The sequence below is a fragment of the Chiloscyllium punctatum genome, chromosome 7, assembly GCF_047496795.1.
Source record: "Chiloscyllium punctatum isolate Juve2018m chromosome 7, sChiPun1.3, whole genome shotgun sequence".
Taxonomy (NCBI): domain Eukaryota; kingdom Metazoa; phylum Chordata; class Chondrichthyes; order Orectolobiformes; family Hemiscylliidae; genus Chiloscyllium; species Chiloscyllium punctatum.
Window position 1 is genome coordinate 46,358,115 of NC_092745.1, and position 16,614 is coordinate 46,374,728.

Below are 16,614 nucleotides of genomic sequence, written 5' to 3' on the forward strand. Positions count from 1 at the left end.
GAAGAGTTAACTCTGATTCAGACCCAGGATTGAAGCAAGACCATTCTTTCTCGATGAGCTCAGCAACTCGCTATGCACTGAGTCTATTGACAAAGCCATTAGGCTTTCACCTTCTGGTTGTCGTTATTGAATGCATATTTTTGTTACATGCTATCCTGTATTGGTAATGGTCTGGTGATGTTTAGGTATCAAAATGCTTGGCTTTTTCAACCTTTAACTATTTAGCAGTCAGCAGTGAATTAGCTTGCAAAAGCCGAAGGTAAGGCTCACATCAATGTGTCGTATTAGTCAATAGGAATCAAAACAGCTTAAAGGATATGGGCCAGGTGTAGGCAGGTGGGTTTGGTTTAATTTGGGATTATGATTGGTATGGACTGGTTTGACTGAAGGATCTCTTTCTGTGCTGTATGACTCTATGACTCTACATATAACTTCTACCTCCCCAGCTCCCAAAATGCATCTTGGACATTAAGTGACAAACCACAATTAGATGAACATATTATATCGAAACCCTTTAGTACAATAGTCACTGAAGTTAGCAACGTCTACTTTCAGCCTTTTGACCCTTGAATTTGCCTCAGAGAACAACAAAGGAAGCTTTTTGAAGATAAAGCCCAAAACTGAGTGCTTTGCTCTTTTGGAAGAAATAACACCAACTGTCTCTTGCTGGGGTCACATTGGTCAAGAGCTTCTCTATCTCCCAGGAACATAAGTAGCTCGTGCAGCCAATTATGACTGACAGGGAGGAGTCAAAGGTTATCGAGGTTGGACAAGAAAGCAAAGGCCCAATTGGATCAGCCATGATCTCATCAAATGGGGGTGCAGCTTGAGGGGCCAAATGGCCAACCACTGCTCCAAATGTGTCTGTCTGTAAATTTAAAAAAAAAATGGAGAAAGTCTTCTGCGTACTGAAAAGATCAAGAACCAGATGATATCACTAGGGGTCATGAGGAACCAAAGGGACAGGGGCAAGAGGAAAATATTATTTTGTGCAGCAAGTGGCTATGATCTGGAAAGCATGTCCTGAGAGTGCGGAGGAGGTGGAATCAGTCAAGAGAGCTGGCCAGCTATCTTACGATTCATCATTTGCAAGACTACAAGGAGAAGGTGGGAGAGTAGGACAGGATGAGTTAGTCTTGCAGAGAGTTGGACTGAATGGCCTCGTTTGGTGTAATCATAGAACATAGAACATTTCTGTGACTCAATCTGTTGAGTCGGCTCTGCCATTCAGTTAAATTGTGGGTGACCTTTAGCATTTATCTGCTTCTGTTCTATATCCCTTATTAACCTCACATAATAAAACCCTAGGGAATCACATTCCTGAAATCTCCGCTTCATCCACCACCTCCAGTTATTTTTTTGGAGGAGAGAATGCACCGCCTCAAGATTTCTCACTACTTTGGAAGAAACAATACTTTCTGATTCAGAGTGTCTCAGTTCTGATATTAAGACTGTGACCTCTTGGGGATTTGTGTTTCCCAACTAGCAAAAATTATTTCCCTGTATCTAATCAATGTATTTGGTTTTAACATTTTAAACTCCTCAACCAGTTCACCCTGCTGTAACTTTTGTGGAAACCTTGGAGAAATGACCTAAACGTAAAGGCTGTCCCAGTTTCTATGGCATTTCCTCTGATCTTTCCATGAAGCTAGAATGAGACATGGGACATTCAGAGAATTAACCCCTTGTTGGAACTTTCAGTTGTGGGAAAGGTAATTTTCAAGAATTTGAACCATTTTTAAACCCATCTCTCACATCTAAATCTGTCCTTCCCTTTTTGACATGATTGTCTTCTGTCTCTGGTTTGTTTCTAGATACCTAATGAAAGACCACCAACTTGCAAAACTTCTCCTAACCCGATGCCCAATGATATCGAACTGAACTAACCTAATATTGTGGTACTGATAGTCCATTACCTGACTCTGTGACTCCTCATGGAGAGAGTGATAGTCTCTCATCATTGTAAGCAGACCTAACGTTAAGAGGGTGACCACCCTCAACATCACTGAGCCAATCCAATGCATAACGACTGAAAGTTCCTACCTAACTGTGTAAGGATGTGGGTAGTGAGTCAACCTACGGGCCTGTGGACTGCAGCGGTTCAAGAAGGCAGCTCATTGGCACCTTCTGGCAGGCATCTAGGGATTGGCAATAAATACTGGCCCAGCCAGTGATGCCCACATTCCACAAGAGAATATAAAAATTGGAGACAGGTGATGCCTCTCAGAAATAGTCTCTTTTGCAACTAACAAACAGTCAGGAAACCCAGCCCAGTTAGCTGAGAATCTCTGCCAATCACAGCAAGAAGAAACCATGTTAGAGCCAGTGACTTCTGATTATAGCAGGGAGCTGTGTCTCCAATGGGCTGCTGCGAGTGGAGGGCACTGACGTATGAATAACGTGTGTAATGTCTTGTGAAAGTACCAGGGAGCTACTCACTGCTATCCGTACAGGCTGGAAAGAGTGTGGGGGGGGGGGGGGAGAGCGGGGTCACTCTATGGGATCATGTTTGCATGTTGTGCTTCTTCTCATGAGCACATTGCTGGCCAGTCGAAAACAAACAGTAATCCACACAGAGAAAATGCCATTGTGTTACTACTCACTGTATTCCTTTCCAATGAAACAGTAGAAAATTAACCCTTATCCACTTTCCCATATTGAGGACCCCTTTCCCCATGCTGCCTCACAGATCAGACTCATATAAGCTGCTGGAATAACACAAAGGGTTAACATGCTCACTCTCACCTCTGAGTTTGTTTTAAAACCAGTCAGCTGCTCGACTCTCTGTTTTAGCTTTATGTAGTTGGGGTAAGGGGCAGTCTCTCAGTATATGGGTCTTCTAAACCAATGTTGAGGAATGAAAGGCAGAAAATCCTTAAATCACTTAGTGACCAATTCAGAAATTTTCGAGTGTGTTCATTCTGTAATCTGGAAATGCAGTAGCCCAACCCGTGCACAGCAAGATCCCACAACCAGCAAAGTGATAATGGCTGGGTACCTTTTTTTGTTTGTGATGTTGGTGCAGGGATACAGATTAGCCTGGACAACAGGATAAACTCCCTTTCTCTTCTACAAAATAGTTCTGAGGAATATTTTACATCTGCCCAATATTGCCCCATTTTCCCATCTAGTCTGAAAAATGAGATATCTGACAGTGCAGCATTCCCAAGGGAACCACACTTTTGCTTTGTCTGTGACAACCTAATTGAGAGACTGACAGTCTGATATTCTTTGAATTAACACAACTTCGAGAGAGTGACTGTCCTTAACCTTTGAACTGTTCCCATACCTTATATTATGTTTGGTTCTCAATCAACCTGATGCAATCCAGTGGTTAGGGTGGGAGGTGATTGGATGACCCTGTATCAATACTCCTGATAGCAGGAGTGATAAAGATTAATTTCATAGAACATGCGAACACATAAACTAGGAGCAGATTTGAGGAGAAAGCGAGGACTGCAGATGCTGGAGATCAGAGCTGAAAACGTGTTGCTGGAAAAGCGCAGCAGGTCAGGCAGCATCCAAGGAACAGGAGAATCTACGTTTCGGGCATTCCTGAAGAAGGGCTTATGCCCGAAACGTCGATTCTCCTGTTCCTTGGATGCTGCCTGACCTACTGCGCTTTTCCAGCAACACATTTCCAGCTCGGAGCAGATTTGGGCCATTTGCCTCTTGGAAGCAGGTCTGCCATTCAATAATATCTTTGTTAGAGACAAAAGATGTACAGATGCTGGAATCCAAAGTAGACAGGCAGGAGGCTGGAAGAACGCAACAAGTCAGGCAGCATCAGGAAGTGGAGAAGTCAACACTTCAGGTATAACTCTTCTTCAGGAAACTTGTCTACTCTATTTGTATTTTGATTTCCACAGTCCCATCTACAGAAGAACCTCGATTATCCCAAAGACAGAGGCAGGGTGTGTTACTTGAATGCCAGATAATCAATGCCAGATAATCTAGTTAGCCAAGCATCGAGACCTTGCGGTCTTGTTCGGATGATCCGAAGTTATGGTTAATCGAATGCCAGATAATTGAAGTTCCTCTGTACTCCCATAATAAGAATCTGTTTGCTTCATTCTTAAAAATACTCAAAGAATCTGCCTCCACTGCCTTCTGCAGCTAAACTCTCACCAGTCCTTTGGGAGAAAGAAATTCTCTTCCTCTTTGTCCTGAAAGTGGTGACCCTAATTCTGAAATGAAGCCCCCTGGTTCTGAACTGACCCAATTTCCCAATGTTCATGTTGTCAGAACCATTCAAGAGCTTGCTCGGTCATCCCCCACTCTTCCAAACTCCAGTGGAAACAAACCCAGTCTGTCTAACGTATCCTTATACGATAACCCACTCATTCCTGGTGTCAGTTTAGTAAACCTTCACTGGACCACCTCAACTGCATTACATCCTTCATTAGAAGACCCAAACTGCACGCAATATTCGAGATGTGATCTCTCACCAATGCCCCTTCTCTTAACCTGAAACATAATATCTTTATTTTTATGTTCAATTCCCTCTTATAGTAAAAGGTTACATTTCTTAATTGCATGCTGCACCCACATACTAACTTCTTGTGACTTGTCCTGTAGAACATCTCAATATCTGTAGTTATTCTCAATTTAAGTAAATTTCCTTCCAAAGTGAATAACTTCACATTTTCCACAATTTACTCCATCTGCCAGATTTTGGACCATTCACTTAAACTGTCTAACACTGTTGTGTCCTCCTCATAATGTACTTACCTATCTACCTTTGTGTCATCCACAATTTTGGATACCGCACCTTAGCTTCCCCCAAACTTGATAGAAACTGTAGAAAGCTGAGACTCCAGCACAGATCCCTATAGGGGACTCAACTCTTGCCAATCCAGAAAAAGTCCAATTAAGCAGAAGCTCTGCTTTCTGTCAGCCAGCAAATCCTTCATCCATGCCAATTAGCCACGACACCATGAACTTGTAATTTGTGCAGTAATGTTTTCTGTGGCACCTTGTCAAATGCTTGTGAAATGGTGACAGGTTTGTATGGAAAGATATCATACACCACATAACATCCAGACATGGGACTACACCTGTTATTCTCATCTAATATTTACATAGTTTTGCAGAACACTATGTTACACTTCAATAAATGTCACACAAACAGTGCACATTATCCAGTAGTATGTGCAAAAATGTTATCTGTGTCAGAAGAAAATATCTAACTATTGTCTCCAAATTTAACAGATGAGCTAATCAATGTAAAAGCATTGGTTTTATTTTTGCTTCCCTGCAGTATTTTAGTTAACATCTGATGACACTGATGTGATAATGAAAAATGTAAAAACGTTGACTCTCTCATATAGTGTGGTAAGTTGACTTATATTGTGCCAAAGTACAGAAATCTGAGTCTTGGCAAAGTGCGAATGCTTGGTGCAGGTGTAGGTGTGTGAAGATTTTGGAGACTGGTTCATGCCAAGTTCATAGCCAAAGTGATGCTCCGGTACTGGGACCCCAGTATGGTTGGTCCTTCCGCATTGACAGAGAAGCAGATTCTCAGAAATGCTGGCATTAACGGGATGTGTTCTACCAGAAGGCTTTATTCTACCAGAATTTATCGTGGCTTTATGTAGGCTCTACAGACTCAGAGCACAGCTAGCCAGAAGTAGGCCAACATCTGTGACTGATTCTTTGGCTCTGGTGTAACGTGAGCTGTGTGAATCTTAAAATACTGTACGAAGACCATATGCGGCTTTCTAAGATCTGAGCGAGATGGATCATATTTAAAACCAGACCCTGTTTGATCATTAGCTTACTGTGCTCTTTCCTCACTGCATCACTCAGGAGCCTGTCAGTGAGCTTTCTTGTTCTGTTTTGATTACAAAGACACATTGCCAGTTCAACTCTGCCGAGTAAACATAAGCCTCTGATTGCAGGTGAAGTACGCTTCCATGTAGCTGCCCTTTCCCACATTAAAATGTTCCTTTGTTTTTGAAGGATTTTCTTACCTCCCCCTCCCCCCACCCCTCTCCTACTGTTCTGATGATTCAACATGTGCTGCCAAGTGTGAACTTTTGCACACTACTCTCGGTCTTCACCAGTGTTCACAGAAATAATAGAAACCCTTCAGTGTGGAAACAGGCCCTTTGACCCAACAAGTCCACACCAACCCTCTGAAGAGTAACCCACCCAGACCAATTCCCCTACCCTATTACTCTACATTTGCCCCTGACTAATGCACCTAACCTACACACCCCTGAGCACTATGGGCAATTTAGCATGGCCAAATCACCTAACCTTTGGATTGTGGGAGGAAACTGGAGCACCTGGAGGAAACCCGCACAGAAGCAGGGAGAATGTGCAAACTCCACACAGACAGATGCCCGAGGCCGGAATCGAACCCGGGTCACTGGCGCTATGCTAACCACTAGACCACCGTGTCACCCTACTGTGCTGTGAAAAAGTGAGAAGTGATGTCGCATGAGCATGAAGTGGGCTTAGACCCATTGCCTGAAAGCATTGGCACAAGGTTCTCCACAAAGATGTCCTCATGACAACAAAATGGTGTCAGATTTGGCATTGTCCCTCGGGGGAATTGGATGTCCCCAAGGCGAAAGAGAAGCAAGCATGATAATGTTGATGAGTAAGTCTACAGCTGGATACTCTACATAAATGTAGTCCTTTCCTTTTGAGCTTCCACTTATCTCTTTAAGGGCTTACATAGCCCTGGAATGACTGACTCCAATCATTTACAGTGCATGTCAATTTTTGAGAACGGAAATCAGAAGACAGATGTTAGGATCTCCTTTTACGCAGAACCATAGAATCCCTACAGTGTAGAAGGAGACTATTTGGCCCATCAAATCCATACTGACACCCTCCTACCACCCCCCCCCCTCCCCCACCACCACCACCACCACTGTATTCCCATAGCTCTGCACTTCCAATGCACCTAACCTGCTCACCTTTAGATTGTGGGAGAAGCCAGAGGAAATCCACCCAGATGTGGGGAGAATGGGCAAACTCCATACAGTCTCTCAAGGTTGTAATTGATCCCAGGTCCCTGGCGCTGTGAGGTAGCAGTGCTAACCACCATGCCGTCCCGAGAAAAGAAACTTGGTGCCATTCTTAACTGAGGCACTGAGTGCAAAAGCAAAGCAGTTATGCTAAATCTTCACAGCATGCTGATTAGCTCTCTGCTTGTGGTAGTGAGTTCAACACTAGGCACTGCTCTTTATGAGCGATTTCCCGCAGGTTCAGTGGAGTTTTAAGGATGATACCATGGTGAGGAGCATCAATTCTATGGGAGGACTTGAGTAACCAGAGTTGATTTGAGTCCAGGTAATTCAGAGGAGTTTGGGTGGAGGCATTCAACATCATGCAGGGTTTTGATACAGTAACTAAGGAAGATCTGTTTCCAACAGCAGCAAGACACAGTTTGAGGTTGATGGGCAGAAGAACTAAAGATGATATGAGAAAACATTTAAGCTTATGCAAGGACTTGTGATTTGGAGTGTAAGATTTTATAAGAGAGTTGAATAAGTCCTTGGAAAGGGAAACATTTGCAGAGCTCATGGCCAAATGCAGAGATGTGGGACTAACTGTACTGCTTTCAAAGAGTGAACACTAAATGGCCTCTTTCTGTGCTGTAACATGCTGTGATTCTACAAACATCTAGCTCTGGATACGTAGGTAGTGTGTGAGAGAGATCGCTTTTTGAAGTCAGCCAGTCCAATTCTGATTCTCGGACACAAAAGGAAGGCGTAACATGGACCAATTCTATCCCTCCCTCTGGGCACTTCACTATCGGCATGTGTCTCAGTAGCTAACCTGTTGGGAAGCAGCGTTTAAAAATCCAGCAATACCTTGCTTTCTAAACTTCTTCCGGACTGTGGATGTACCCTGTTCTCCACGTCTGCTGTCTCGATGGGGGTTGACTGTGTGCTACTTTGAAAAACCAAAGCCTCCCTTAGCAAGATCAGAATCTGGGGGGGCAGCTTTAAAGTAATTGGCTGAAGAGCCAGGGGTGAGATGGTTAGTAAGAAGGCGAGGGAAAATTGCTGACTGAAGTGCACAATCTTGCCGTTGGAATCTTTAACATCATGTGTCCATACCAGGACCTGTTATAACCTCCGCCCCCAAAGCAAGATTCAGTAAGTAGCAGGTATTTATGATATGTCAGAGACTTTGCTAGATGTGACATTAGGTTTCTATTGAATGACTATGCTACATCTAGTTCAAAACTTCGGCTTAAACAGTGCATCACATCTGGAACCTGGAGCCAGGGTTTCTCTGGGGTTTCCCCTTGTCTTTGGTGGAAAATTGACAGAAACTCCTGAGAAGTGGCAACAACAGCTGAAGACATAGAAAACAGCAAAACTCCTGTGCACATTCTAGTTGCGGATTCCCAGTTCTGTGTTATACTTAGCATCAGGCATCTTCGTGGAAGTTTTGCTACTGAGTTGGATTGGTCCAGTCCCACTCGGGTATAGAGGTCCCCAGAGTCATCTCTTTGACGCTGGGTCCAAGAGGGTGAGGTAGAGGAATTTGTCCCAGCTGCATTAAAGATTGTTAGGCCCTTTTAGCCCTCACTCCTTATACCTAACCATTCGCTATGCCAATGCAATGTTCTCCCATGACCTCTCATAGACCTGATGCCAACCCAAGCTCACCTCCACACATCGTGATGACCTCTTGTAGCTCCAATGACAACTTCCTCAGCCCTTACATGTTCATTCAGCCATTATATATTATGTATGGAACAACTGAGCTTTGTAGTAACCATGGCATTTATGCTGTTCCTATAACCATAAAAAGACCGATACAGCATCAGTAACAGAGGCTTCAAACACTTTGTGCCTCATAATTTTGTTTGAATAAGTAGTGAGACATTGACTTCAGAGATCACAGAAAGAGTAGTTTATCAGAAATACATCAGGATGTCAATCGGTTGAAATCAGCAGTTCCCTCCAGTTATCAAAGCAACTCTTAATGAGACAGTCTTTTAGTGAGGAGAAAATCTGGCTTCGTTGATAAACATAAGGCTGTCCAGATTCACTGAGAGAGTTCATAGAATCCCTGCAGTAGGGGGTTGGTTTGTGATACAGGGTGACACCAACAGCTTGGGTTGAGTTCCTGCACCTGCTGAGGTTGCCATGAAAGATTCTCCTTCTCAACCTTGTCCCATGTCTGAGGTGTGGTGATCCTCAGGTTAAACCACCACCAGATGTGTGTCTCTAATGAGAAAGCAGACGTGGCCTGATTAGACTGCCTTTGGGTGGCACGGTGACTCAGTAGTTAGCACGGCTGTCTCACAGCCCCAGGGACCCGGGTTCAATTCCAGCCTCGGGTAACTGTCTGTGTGGAGTTGGCCCATTCTCCCCACATCTGGGTGGGTTTCCGCTCGGTGCTCCAGTTTCCTCCCACAGTTCAAAGATGCACAGGTTAGGTGGATTGGCCATACTAAATTGCCCATAATGTTCAGAGATGTGCAGGCTGAGGTTTAGCCATGGGAAATGCAGGGGTACAGGGTCTGGGTGGGATGCTATTCACTGTGGACCCGTTGGGCCAAACGGCCTGTTTCCACACTGCAGGGATTCTATGATATGGCCTGACATTTGTTTCTCCAGGCTGTCTAGGAAAAGGTAGCAGCATTATAGCAAATTATGAGCAGCAGAGTCCATTTTAAAAGAGAAAAGGTAGAATCTCTATGGTGTAGGAGCAAGCCATTCAGCCCATCAAGTTACGCCACCACTATTTGTATAACCCTGCATTTCCTGTGGGTAATCCACCTATCCTGCACATCCCTGGACACAATGGGCAATTTAACACGGCCAATCCAGCTAACCTGCAAGTCTTTGGACTTTGGGAGGAAACCACAGCATCCCCACGCAGACACAGAGAGAATGTGCAAACTCCACACAGACAGTCACCTGAGGCTAGAATTGAACAGTTCTGGCACTGTGAGGTAGCAGTGCTAACCACTGAGCCGCCGTTCTCTCTTCTGCCCATTACCTTCAAACTGTCCTCTGGTTTCTGGTCTTGCTACCAGTGGAAAGAGCTTCTCTCTCTCTTTGCCCTATCCAAGCCCCTATATCATCTTGATGAAGTAATCCTTCTGTTTGGCCATTTCAGGTACAGTCGGTTCTGCGATAATGAATGTGTTTTCAACACGAATTGGCTACAATGTGATTGAAGAATTTAGACCATTATTTGTAGAAAGTGAACTTTCCCTACCTGTATTAGCTATAACACGATTCTGGTCCCATTGGTTTAAATGATGCTGTTATTACCTAATTTACTTACAACGCAGGATCTCACAGGAATGGAACTATCGCGTTATTTTCAGAACAGATTACTACACACCATTGACTGGTTAGTTTGAGTAAAATACATTTTTTGTATTTCATTACACTTGATATGATTTAGCAACTTCTCCCCATGTTGTACTGTGATCAGATGTTTATACGAAGTATCACATACCTACCTTAAATGTCTTTTAACCACGGCGTAAACAAAGTGCTGCTTCTGGCCTCAGACAGCATTATGTGGTACTAGCATCTGTTTGTGTCATGTATTGGGTTTGGCCTTAAATGTTTGCTGATGCAGGGAATTATGTCTGTGCTCAGTATTTCTACAGCACAGTGCATAAACAAAATATAAAAGCCAAGAATTAATACTACTCTCAAGCTCAACCCTTTAATGCTCCTCTTTCCTGTTCACATCCAATTGCACCTATATAGAGCTTCCATTTGTTTCATTGCTCATCCCCAGTTTTTATTTCTGATTGTTTTAGAAAATATTTTTGATATTTTACTGTATTTTCTGATCTCAGGTCCTATTGTTCAACTTTACTTCTAATTATAAAACCTTTTGCCTTATCAGCGCATTGAACATATTCTGTACTTGAGCAAAATTGATTTTTTAAAAAATTGCCTTCTCTCTGGGTGCACACACAATATTTTTCAATCTTGCCTCATCATTTTGAATGATTAATGTTCTTTTGTAGTGTGGAGACTATACAATGATAATTACAAGGAGAAGAATTTCATGTGAAATGCATGATTTTAGCCACAAATGTGCAGCCACACCAGTGCATCGCAATGACACTGATCCAGCTCTGAAATCCCAGAATTTGATTAGCTTTTATAATTGCTTTACCGCTGGACATTAGTAGTGATACATGTACTATCACCTGCTCTTGGTTTAATTCATTCACCTTGTCTTTGTCTGACCAACTTATATTACATTTGATAGTTGCCAACTAGATACTTGTTAAACTTACTTTTGTGATGTATACCCGATTCTAAACGATCTCACTCTTGCAGAGCCTGAGCTGCATCCTCTGCTTTGTACGTCCTCTTCATTTATGTGTCATTTGCAAAATTTGCCAGTTTTACATTTAGCATGCAGGCTCATCATGTAAATGAGAAATGACAGATGTCCTTGCTCTGACTCCTGTAACTTTCCCTGTGTTTAATGTTACATCATTGTCTGGTATGCTCCATTCCTACCCTTCACTCTCCAGGTTCATACTGTGCTCTCAAGTTGTCAAACGTTTTCTAAAAATTTAAATATGTAACATTCTCAGGAATTCTACAAGTCTCCCACTCCACCACACATTTTTAAAAAATATTCAACATCCTTAAAAGAATTGGAAAGTTTGTCAAGTCTGATATTTCCTTCCCAAAAAACAGACCGGTTCCTTCAATCAGTATTGGTTAGAGACACAAAAACTGCAGATGCTGGAATCCAAAGTAGACAGGCAGGAGGCTGGAAAAACACAGCAAGCTGGGCAGAATCAGGGGTTGCAGAAGTCAATGTTTTGGGTGTAACCTTTAGGACTGGGGGTGGGTATGGAGGGAGCTGCAAATAAAGGGGGAGATGGGGGCAGGGTGATGAAGTGGGCATAGGTGAAGACAGGTAGAGGGTACGACCTGGTTGGTCAATGGGAGGAATGAATCCGGTTGGTAGTTGGGAGGAGTGGAAGTGAGGGGCAGGGCATGGGAAGGGAGTTGGGGGATGGGGAGGAAGGTACAGTTAGTCCCACATCTCAGTCTCAATGTTGAGTCCTCCGGGCTGTAGAGTGCCCAGGGGGTTATCTTCCGCTGATGATGTTACCTAGTATAGTGACGAAATATCTGAAAACAAATCTTCCAGCTCAGCGAGCTAACTTATGTACTTGTAGCTGTTTGTTCAGGTGAGTTGTAGCAGCCTCATGCCCATTCGATGTCAAATATTCTTTCCTCAATCAGTATTTGTAAAAAGAAAAATTATCATTGGTGAGATCTTAATCTTGTCAAAATGATTGCTACATTGGTCTCCCTAGCAGTCCCTGCCCTTTGTGGTGTGGAACACTTAGAGATAGATCTGAGAAATACTGTAATAAGAGGTCCCTTTTACATCTACTGCCTTCTGTCATATTGGAGATGCCAGTGTTGGACTGGGGTGTACAAAGTTAAAAATCACACAACACCAGGTTATAGTCCAACAGGTTTAATTGGAAGCTAGTGTGCCTCCACTTAAACCTGTTGGACTATAACCTGGTGTTGTGTGATTTTTAACTTCTGTCATATTGTCAGTTTCACAATTTCATTATTGTTCACAAATTATACCACTTCCATAGCTTGAAGCTTTAAGATTTCTTTTATTCATTCAAAGAATGGGGGCAGTGGTGGCTAGGCCAGCAATAGTTGCCCATCCCTGATTTCCCAGAAGGCAGTTAAGCGTCAACTACATTGCTGTGTCCCTGGAGTGACATGTAGACCAGACAAGGTAAGGATGACTGTTTCCTTCCCTAATGGATGTTAGTGAACCAGATGGGTTTTTCCAACAATCCACAATGGTTTCACTGTCACAATTAGACTCTTAATTCAAGATTTTAAAAATTGAATTCAAATTCCACCATCTGCCATGGCAGGATTCAAACCCAGGGTCCTTAAAACATTATCTGGGTCTCTGAATTAACAGTCTGATGAAAATAGCACTAGGCCATTACCTTACCTATATTTGCTTACAGGGGAAAGTGAGGGCTGCAGATGCTGGAGATTAGAGTTGAGTGTGTGTTGCTGGGAAAGTACAGCAGGTCAGGCAGCACCTGAGGAGCAGGAGAGTTGAGAATATTTGCTTATAGTAGACCCATTGCTTGGTGTGGTGGCAAGAACAGATGGGAAAACTAAAGACATTGGAACCAGCTTTGAATTAAAGGCTCATTATCCCTCAGTCACACAGGAGGAACTTAAATTGTCCTTTCATTGGTAGAGGGTGATCCTTAGAGCCATTTTTTTTTGGGAATTAGATTGCTACGCTCGATTGACCTCTGCCACTTTTTAAGCGAGCCATTAATGGAATGCTGAACTGCAGTTACAACAGTGAATGGGCAAGGAAAGAATAGATGCCTGAACATCATTGACTGTTTGATGTGTCACATGATGTGCTTCGTCCAAAGTAGGGCTTGCCTGCATTGGCGAGAGAAGGGCAATTCGGGAAACATTTCTTGGGAATTATGAACATAGCCTGAGATTTCCACTGGATTGTTAAAGTCACCCAGGATAGCGAGCATCTCCTCATAGGTGGACCAGCACTGAGTAATGGAAGCATGGGGATTGACAGATATACTGGTGTTTTTCTTGGCTACTTCTGGGATATCGGGAGCATGGGCGTGGATTTACACAGAATTTTCCTTTAGGAGATTCAATAGGTGGGGTTTAATCCGTGACAGGACAGATTGTGGATGATGTGTTGCAAGAGCAGGCTCAGTGAGCCAAATGGTATTATCTCATTCCATATTTCCTTCAATTTTGATGAACAATGATATACTTCAAACATATCGCTTTCAATTTTTCAGGAGCGCTGTTGCCAAATATTGATTAAAGGAGAGCTCCACCCAATGAATTGTTCAGTGAGGAACTGAGTGATTGCTTGTAGTTAGGCAGCTGCATAGCTCAGATGAGTTTGGCAAGAGCTTTTGTGGTTGGACTGCGATCAACGTTGGACTTCAGAATGACTGCTGATTGTGCGGAAAGCATCCCCCATTCTTAAATTGTTGTTGCTGCTTGCTTTTTCTTTTGCAAGTTGTTGTTCTCTCACTTGTTCTCCCGCCGGCCCTTCCTCGAGAGACAGGGAGTAGCCTCTGCTTCGGCCCTCGTCCTGCTCTGGCTGCACTCGCCATGAGATCCATGTACATCACCCTTGGGTGCATGCTCGCCGTGACTCAGCTGACTGCCAGCGGAAAGCGAGATGGTCAAACTGCTCGAAGGGGCCACAGAGGGTTCTGCTCCGGGGTCAGGGGGTTGTGGAGGGAGTGTCGACTGTGTGAAACAGCCAGCAGAATGCATTGGGGAGAACGCACCAAGGAATCAAACCCAACTGAGGGGGAAGAATTAAAAAGAGGTTGGGGTGGGTTTCATTAACTGTGGTGATATGTGAGCTGCTTCATTGTTTATTTATTTCCAGTTGCTGCAGTGTTGCATTTCGTCCAATGGTATTACACTGGCAGCTCTTCATACATTTAAAAGGGGAAAAAAAAGTACGTGACCTCACAATGTCCAAAGCATTTTGTAGCCGATGAAATACTTTTGAAGTGCAGTTGTTGTTGAAATGCAACACAGCGCAGCAAACTTCCACAGCAGCAGCATGTTAATGATCCGATCACCTTAGTTTTCTTGCTTTAAACTTATTGGCCTGGACACTAAGGATATCTCTCTTGCTCTTCATCAAAACAGGGACATTGGCTGTTTTTCTGTTGACCAAAGTGCGCAAGTGGGGTGTTGGTTTTAACATTTCATCCAGTCTCCCAAAGTACAGCCCTCCCTTGGTACTGTCTTCCAGATTTGGCCTTTATGTTTATACCCGAGTCCTGGAGTGGAGCTTAAATACACAACCTCCTGGCTCAGATATGAAAGTGTGACCAATTGATTCACAGCCGCTTGCAGGAAGGACTTCTGGTATCACGATGCGGGAGAACTTGCAAAGGCTTTGTGGATCAATGAGTGAACGTAAACAGGAATAGCTTCTCCTATCTCTATCCATGCTGTGCTTTCTCACCCACTATTCTAAGCAAATGTGCTTTCTTTTGAATTGTTCCCAATGAAGATCTTTAAAAAGTTTGGTTTTGGAAATTTGCATTTATGGCTAGAATATTAATTAAATTTCAATTTCTCAATGGACAGATTGTTTCACTTACTCTGATTATGACGAAACACTTTTTCTTCTATCATAACAAAGGGCACAAAGAGCGATTGATATTTCATATCAATAATCTTTAATGTAAAGTCTCCATAGCCCTACTGGAACATAAGGCCAATTTTTCCCTTTAGAGAGAGGGACGGGTTGGTGGGGTAACCTCAGTTAATGCAGGAATCGAGCCCACACTTTTGATATTAATCTGCGTTGCAACCTAGCCACCCATCCAACTGAGCTTGGACTGAACAGTGACCTTGGACCGAACAGTGACCTTGGACCTTCCTGGTCTCTATTGCTCAGTTGCTCATTGAATGAAGTTGCTGAGCTCAAACATGGGAGAGCTCAAGTTACCTTCTGGAATGCTTTTCCTGTCCAGTGCCATCCTGATCTTACATTCAGGCAGATTAAGAGGACCTTGATATGAAATTCCCTAACATTTATTTCCCTTTCACTTTTCTAGAGAGATGGGAAACCTATGTGGAGACTGTGATGGGGATGGAAGATTCTACCAGTATGCAAGCACTGCTTCTTCACCACGTATCTGTGATGCATCAGGCTACTGGACTCCTGAAGAGGCAGTGGGTAAGGGGCAGTCAAGCCAGACGAAACAAATGCCATTGAAGAGAGAATATTGAAAGTGGAGTTGCAGGTAGACTGGATAGTGAAAAAGGCTTTTGGCACATTTGCATTGGTCACTGCATTGAATATAGGACTTGGGATGTCACGTTGCGGCTGTACAGGACATCGATAAGGCCGCTTTTGGAATATTGTGTTCAATTCTGGTCTCCCTATTGTAGGAAAGATGTTGTGAAACTTGAAAGGGTTCAGAAAAGACTTACAAGGACGTTGCCAGGGCTGGAAGTTTGACCTATAGGGAGAGGCTGTGGTGTGACCTTATAGAGGTTTATAAAATCATGAGGGGCGTGGATAGGGTAAATAGACAAGGTGTTTTTCTCAGGGTAGGGGAGTCCAAAACTAGAGGACATAGGTTTAAGGTGAGAGGGGAAAGATTTAAAAGGGGACCTAAGGGGCAACGTTTTCACGCAGAGGGTGGTGTGTGTATGGAATGAGCTGCCAAACGAAGTGGTGGAGGCTAGAAAAGTCACAACATTTAAAAGGCATCTTGATGGGTATATGAATAGGAAGGTTTTTGAGGGATATGGGCCAAATGCTGGCAAACGGGATGAGATTAGGTTAGGATATCAGGTCAGCATGGACAAGTTGGACCAAAGGGTCTGTTTCCGTGCTGTACAACTCAATGACTTTAATAAAATACACTATTTCCTTTTCAACTAACTTTCTGGTTTTTGTTTCCCAGAGGCCTTTGAGAAACTACGAGTACAGTCTATAAATACAAGTCTCTTTTTAATTTTAATTGCCTCTGATGAAGGTGCTGAGTGAATGGAATGGTTAGTTTCTGTCATAGGCTTTTACATTCTCCTTTCTCTTTCATAGACAGCAAAACTG

General features: G+C 43.3%; 1 protein-coding gene across 1 annotated transcript in view; it reads left to right on the forward strand.

Annotated features, from left to right (window-relative positions):
• LOC140479625 (pappalysin-2-like) overlaps positions 1-16,614 on the forward strand; it is a 409,230-nt gene that overhangs the window by 158,372 nt on the left and 234,244 nt on the right. The window contains exon 6 of the mRNA XM_072573508.1: positions 15,608-15,729. Within this exon, the coding sequence (XP_072429609.1) occupies positions 15,608-15,729 (122 nt within the window). The remainder of the gene's footprint in view (positions 1-15,607; positions 15,730-16,614) is intronic.